Here is a 7,576-nt window from a genome sequence, read left to right on the forward strand (position 1 = left end):
ATTAAAAGAATGGTTTAAATGTGGTTTATAAAATTCTAGACTTTCTATCATTTTTCTTAAAGAAAAAATTTAGATGTGGCCTACAAAATCTGGAATCCTAGAATTACTATATTGCATATACATGTAGATTAACTATAATTATATATGTTATGTATTCATATATTTTATTGTTGTTTGACTAACAAATTTGAAACTTAGGTGGTCAGCTTTGGCCAGCTTATTGAAAAAACCTCCACCTTGTCGGGTCATGAGTGCTTGCGGTGTGAATATTTCCTAAGTGTTATATGTTATCCTGCCATCTTGCTCTATAAATACCATTTCCTTTTTCCATATTTCTCCACACCACTATAAGTCAGTAAACCTTCCTTTCCCTCACTTCCCTTCTTCTGGATATACAAATTAAGACTAGTATTCTCAGCTTCTTCCTCTTTCCCTTCACCGATGGCACCTACAGTGACTTCAGTGGACGCATCTGAACCCAAGGTAGCAAGCATCAAAACCCTGGCCGACTCAGATGCTCTCACTTATGTACCTTCCGAGTACGCCTACACCATGGATCCCAACGACAAGGGAGATGAGAACGACCCAGAACACTCAATCCCCATCATTGATTTTGCTCTTCTCACCTCTGCCTCCCCTGATGAACGGGCACAAATGATCCAAAAAATAGGCAAAGCTTGCGAAGAATGGGGCTTCTTTCAGGTATATTCACACATGCAGGATTCTAAAAATCGTTAGGCGCTAGTCCGGCGGTGAGCAGGGACCTAGCGCCTAGACGGATTTATGTAAATTTATTATATATCTTGTAAATAAGTACTTATTTACACCTAAAAAATAACTATATTTGTATGGATAATAAAATCATGATAAAATGCAAATTAGGTACACCATCTCCATAAGTATTGGATGAACTTGTAGTAAATCCATCATTTGCAAATTAGCTACAACATTTTCATTAGTATACCACCATGAGACCAAAAAAGAAAAAAGCACACAAGTAATAAAAAAAAATATATAAAAAAAATTCTTAGGACCGCTTAGGTGCCGTCTAGCTCTCCGCCTAGGGGCCGCCTACGCCTGCCTACCCCACCTAGGCGCTGCTTAGCTTCCAACTGATTTTTCCAAATGCCTTGCCCAAAATCAGAACAGGGCTCCACCACTCAGCGCCTAGACGCTGCTTAGGTGGCCGCCTAGGTCAATTTTTAGAACAGTACTCACAGATTTGTCATTTTGCAGTACATATATATTACTCAAACATTTGATTTTTGTAAAACACTCTGGTTAAAATAAAAAACTGAAATAGTTACTAGTAGGTTTTTACCTTTTAACTTTCAATATATATATATATATATATATAGGCTTCTTCTCAAGAGGGATCCTTATTTAAAAAAAAAAATAGGATACCCTCTTGATCGTTAGATTTAGTTTTAATGAAATTATGTGGTTGAGAATAAATCATATGCCATAGAATCTCAACCACAAAATTTTATTAAAGTCAAGTCTAACAACCAAAAGGGTATCCCTATTTTTTTTTTAAAAATGGGAATCCCTCTTGGGAAAGGATTCCTATATATATATATATATAATTGTCATTGACACTTTAAATTTCTCATTTTGCACTTTAAATTTTCTATATTTAAAAAGAAAAATACATTTGTAAAGAGTGTAGAATGATATTTTTGAAATGCCAGTAACACTTCCCCCAACCACACAGGCGCACACACAGGCGCACACACAAAACTTCAAAGTGAAATAGTTATAAAATGAAATGGTCATTAGTAATGAAACATAAATTAATATTTCCATGCGCTTGATGTCTTTTAGGTGATTAATCACGGTGTACCCGAAAGCCTGATGAAAGAAATGATCGACGCGTGTCGAAGATTTTTTGAGCTGCCGGAGGAGGAGAAGAAGGAGTTCCAAACAAGGAACCTGCTGGACCCTATTAAGTGCGGCACCAGTTTCAACGTCGCAATTGACAAAGTTCGTCTCTGGAGGGATTATCTCAAGGTCATAGCACACCCTGAGTTCAACTCACTCTACAAACCTGCTGGATACAGCGAGGTGTCATTGGAGTTCAGTAAAAGAACCCATGCAGTGGCAACCGAAATATTGAATGGAATATCGGAGAGCTTGGGATTGGAGGCCGATTACATTGCGAAGGCCATGAACTGGGATCGCGGCTTGCAAATTCTGGCCGCGAACTACTACCCGGCTTGCCCACAGCCCGACCTGGCTATCGGTATTCCTCCTCATACCGATCACGGACTGGTGACACTCTTGATTCAGAATGATATGTGTGGCCTCGAAGTCAAGCACAATGATCAATGGGTCTTGGTGAAAGCTGCTCCCGGCGCTTTTGTTGTTAACGTTGGCGATCAAATGCAGATTCTGACAAACGACAAGTACAAGAGCGTATGGCATCGAGCAACTGTGAACAACACAGCTACGAGGATATCGATCGCAGTACCACATGGACCGGCACTGGACACACCTGCTCTACCGATCTCGGAGTTGCTAGAAAAGGAAGGCGAAAAAGCAAAGTACATTGGAATGACATATGAAAAATTCATGGAACTTCAGGCAAGCCCCGCTGCCTACATGATGCCTTGCTTGGATCACCTGCGCGTCAAGGACAATTGAAGTGGATACATGCTGGTGACTGGCCTGCCAGCGTTTCTAGCTCTCTTTTCTTTCTCTAGAATACCATATGTTCCTGTAAGAGCTTTGATTCTCTATCAAAGTTGTTGTCCAATGTGTCCAGCTATGCGGGTATTTGCCTTGTTTTGGTTACAAATTCATGTTAACTGATGTCTGATAGCCTAAAGATTCTTAGCTAGGTATTATGTAAATCAATGGGAGCTTCTGATCACACATCGGACTCGTTTATGTACCCCAACGACATACTGGAGTTTAATAAGATTTTATATATGTTTACAGCTTAACGTTGTCAAACTTTCCTATTTGATGTCTCTTTTACTAATTATTTGCAATGCAGTTTATGACTTTATGTATATATAACTTCCTTGAAATATATAAACCACAATCTCTGAACATTAATAGCGTATAATTTAAAACAGTGGGAAAATACCCAAAATGGAGCTTTGGTTGGATTCCACCAGTTGGCAACGTTGTAAAAAATATATTTTAATGACTTCTTTTAATGCAAGTGGTGATGCTACATCAGGTCTACTTCCAATTTTGAAGCCCCGTGTTGTGCACCACATGTTTAGTGTAAGAAGGTCTAGCCTTCTTGTTGTTTTCATTTCAGAAAAATTAAGCTGTTGAACTCCTCTCTCTAGGATTGACACTAAGTGACTGAAAAGCCCTCTCTGTGGCTACATCAGCATGCCTCTCTAATTTTTGCTCAAAAGCTTTCAAGGAGACCATAACTTCTTGTGCATCCAGTGTGTCAATGTCCTTAGTTTCCTCTATAACATTCACCATAGAATCATAGGATCTTGTCAAACTTATTAATAATTATGTACAAGTCTCTCCTTAATTATGTAGTTCTTCACCCAAAGTTTTCATTTGATTCACAACATCAAACAACCTAGTAAAATAATCTTTAAGGGATTCATCTTCTCTCATGCGTGTGTACTCAAAATCACGTCTAAGAGATTGAGGCTTTACTTTGGTTACCTTCTTGTCACCTCTGTATTTTGTATGAAGAATTTCCTGAGCAGCTTTGGATGACACTTCATTTGATATTTTGGGAAAAATGGCATCTGAAACTGCTCCTTGTATTATTCCTAGCTACTTGGCAACTCTCATCACATTATCTCTTAGAACTGTCTTCCGAATCACAAAGAGCTCTTCATCATCATTTGACTCATCATCTGAATTTGGAGCCTCATACCCTTCTTGAACCATTTTCCAAAAAGCTTGTGACTTGAAAGTGGTGGTCATTCTAATCCTCCAAAAGTCATAGTTCTCACCATTAAAAACGGGAGCTCTAAGCTGACTGCTACTTAATCTAGACATCTCTTCATTCTTGAATCATTTTATGGGGCTTCGAATACTCGAAATCTCCCTAAAAGAATGGTTTTCACAACTCCCAGCTAGTTTAATCCAACCTAGGCTCTGAAGCCATGTTAATGTTTTGTAGTTTTGTATGTATTTGGTAAGGAATTTCAGTGAGGGTTTTGACAGAGAGAATGAGAATGTAAGAGAGAGCAGTGGCGAAGTCAGGAATTTTCGAGGGGAGGGGCGAAATTAAAAGAGTGCAAGGGTAAAAAATGGCAACAACCAAATTCTTTTATATACTAATGTTGTCCATAATTTACCAATGCTAATAATGGGAAGGCGGAATATTCAAAGGAGAACTAGCCGGCATATTTGAAGGAGAATTTAAGCACTGTTTCTTATTGTATCGTTTAATTAAGTAATTTTATAATGGAAAAAAAGTCTTAATACTCTTAATCCTAGAGTAAAATATACTATATGATTACTAAGTAATCAAACCAACAATTCAATTAATCAATACCAATAATCATATAAATTATTTTCAAAACAAGAATTAAATCAATATCAATAATTAATTAATCAATAATCAAGAATTCAATTTCTACCCTAAACAACAATTTCATTCAGGGCTGATTCGGTATGGGATACCAAACCAAAAATGGCATATCAAATCCCTAACTGAAAATTTTAGGACAAGAATCTGATGACCGATCCTGAACTGAAACTTCGGGATTCCCGAAATATTTTCAGTATTTCGAGATTTCCTGAAACTGAACCTTCATCAAAATCCAAATCATCTAGATTGAAATTGAAATCATCTGAACTTACATTAAAAACCCAAATTGAAATTAGAGAGAGTGGCAGTGAATCGCTGGTCGAGAGAGATAGTCAAACGGACCCGAGTTGTCCTCCTGACCCAAGCCCTCATTTCGAAACCCTAACCTTAATTTGAAACCCCACACACACAGAGACTGGAGAGAATCGATGGTGGGGGATGAAGCCGTGAGGTATGGTGGTGGTCGGTGTGGAAGGTAGGTGACTGCTGAGCTTCAAATTCGAGAAGGAGAGACAGAGAGACAGAGAGAGTCTGAGATTGAGTGAACTTAAGGTTTGAAGGTTTGAGTCCTTCAAACGAAGTCAAACTCTTGGTGAGGATCGACGATGCTATCACCCGAGCTGCTGCTATTCCCGCAACATGTTTTTCAGTGAGGGATGAGAAGTCAAGAGAGAGAGAGAGAGAGAGAGAGATTAGGGAGGTTAGTCGAGAGAGAGAGGTGAGTCACTTGTGTGATGTGGCTGGATTCGAAGACGGCAAATAAGGAGGAGGAGAGAAATCGGCGAGGATGAGAGAGTAGGGTGAGGTGAGGTCGAGAAAGAGTGACTAAGTAAGGGTTTTATTTGGATTCAATGGTTGAGATTAAATCTTAACCAAATCCAACGGCTGTTACAATTTCAAATATATATTTAAAATTAAATAATACATACATTTTTTACTTTGGTTCGGTTTGGGATTATCGAACGAATGAAAATGTGAGACCGATTCCTATACCAAAATTTTTGAGATTTTTGGTTCGAGATTTTTTTGGTTCGGTTTCTGGATTTTTTTGGTTCGGTTTGGAATTTTTGGCATTTTTTTCCACCCCTAATTTCATTTATCAATAATCATTCGTAGGATTCATATCTCTAATTAATAATCAATAACTATATTAGTGTATTACTCTATGATTCTATATTAATTAAACAAAATTATTTTGTATTAATTAATCAATTAGAGTTAGGAATATATAAATTTAGAAATTAAAATTTTGGGAGGCGCAAAACGCACCTCTGTGCTTTCTGATTTGTTTTCAAAAGGGGGTGGGACTGAATGGTGTGAACGCAAAGAGGTAACGGGGACCAGTGGCCCCCACTTTAATTTTTTTGTATTCAACTAAATGGAATTGTGGCATTGCCTAAGAAGTATTTTAAAATTTTTCTAATCACTAACCGAAACGGCTTCATCTAACTTAAGGATTTTCCAAAAAAAATAAAAATAAAAACACTATGCTGCATAGCAGCAACAAAAACCTTGACAGCACGCTGAGCACCATCACTTCCAACTAGACCAGATGAAAGGAACCACCGCTCCTAGGTTTGATTTCTTGCAAAGGGAGGGGCGGCCTCCCCTCCTTGCCCCTATGTAGCTTCGCCACTGAGAGAGAGTGATGGCTGCTAACATTGCAGCATCATACTTTCATTTATATATATATATATATATATATATATATCTATATATATCATCAAAGTAATAGGGTTTTGGTCCCATACTACAGTCATCAATCTTATCTCCACTGAGGACTAATACAAGGAACTCTACCTAACATTGTACCACTCCAATTTTAACCATGCAGCCCAGTTTTAAACTCAGCCCTCCATTTGCCTCTTGGACTTAGCTTGAGAAACTAGCCGTTGGCTTCTTGTTTTTCTTGTTCTAGCTGGAGACTGTTTGGCTTTCAACATCTAGCGGGTGTTATTCCTTAGTGGACATCTTTCACCTCATATTTTTTTTACATGCATAGAACATTGACTTCACATGAATGATTAACTTACGCAGGGCAAGGACAGTGCATGTTAGAAGTATTTAGAGATCAGAACTAATGTAGAATTGGTTGCTGTTTCTTCTTTGGTTTATGAGAGGTAGGAAAAAGCAACCATGTTTCCTATAGTGCAGTTGCCCTGAAATGATGTAATCCCTGCTGAGAGCTTAGATATGAAACAATTGATGCCCCAAAAGTCGTTTGTAGTGCACCTGCTGGAGGATCTTGCATCAAGAAAGGCAACGAAAGATTTGTGATACTATTTAGCTCTCACAACTCTGAAAGGCCTAGGAGAGGGTAAAGTGAGGCAGCACACTGGGACGTGTTGTTTCCAGTTGTTTTAGCGCCATCACCTTCAAGTTTTCTGGGGAGAGATTGCAGCGGGGGCTGTTCACAAGTTGTTAAGCATGGAGTTTTTGAGTTTTATTTTTTATTTTTTAAATCTAGCGACGAATATAATTAAAGGCCAAAAGGCCAAGAAGTAAAAAGATTGATTATACATGGGAAAGATCCTTCTCAAACACAAGGTCATAAACACTGCCTGGGCGTCTTTCAAACCAATTACAACGAGAGTTAGAATAAGAATCAGTCGAAGTAAGTGCGGCACTACTCGAGTCAGGCGATGTGCAACTTCGTTTGCAGCGGATATGTGCGACTTCTTTGATTGAAAATGAAGTCAATGGCCCATCGGTAATGCGTCCGGGTAATTTTGGGGCATTTTTACTTACAAGGAATGTAAATTGGAATCATTTTGATTATGAGTTTTCTTTCTAAATTTCCCATGCATTTACTAAGAAGTAAAGAATCAAAAAAACTTTAGCTTTCTCTTAAGATCCGTAATGAAGTACCTAAAAAATAAGAATTTGATCAACTGTGGGGACTAGTTGTTCCAATTCTATTTCTTTACTTTTCCTATTTCTAAGGCCTTTCATCCCTTCCTATTTTCATTTCTGTTAAGTAACATGCTTGGATCATAGAAACTGTAAACAAGGAATTTTTTTGAGTAATGACATGAAGACATATGGTATAAATCA

General features: G+C 38.0%; 1 protein-coding gene across 1 annotated transcript; it reads left to right on the forward strand.

Annotated features, from left to right (window-relative positions):
• Positions 1–343: 343 nt before the first annotated feature.
• Positions 344–2,939, forward strand: LOC103956132 (2-oxoglutarate-dependent dioxygenase 19-like). Its single transcript, XM_048568748.1, has 2 exons — positions 344–702; positions 1,825–2,939. The coding sequence occupies exons 1-2, from the start codon at positions 442–444 to the stop codon at positions 2,641–2,643; spliced, it is 1,080 nt and encodes a 359-aa protein (XP_048424705.1). The 5' UTR covers positions 344–441; the 3' UTR covers positions 2,644–2,939.
• The last annotated feature ends 4,637 nt before the right edge of the window (positions 2,940–7,576 follow it).

Source organism: the organism of the source record quoted next, unplaced genomic scaffold (genome assembly GCF_019419815.1).
Source record: "Pyrus x bretschneideri cultivar Hongxiangsu unplaced genomic scaffold, Pyrus_bretschneideri_v1 Contig49, whole genome shotgun sequence".
In the NCBI taxonomy this organism is placed as follows: domain Eukaryota; kingdom Viridiplantae; phylum Streptophyta; class Magnoliopsida; order Rosales; family Rosaceae; genus Pyrus; species Pyrus x bretschneideri.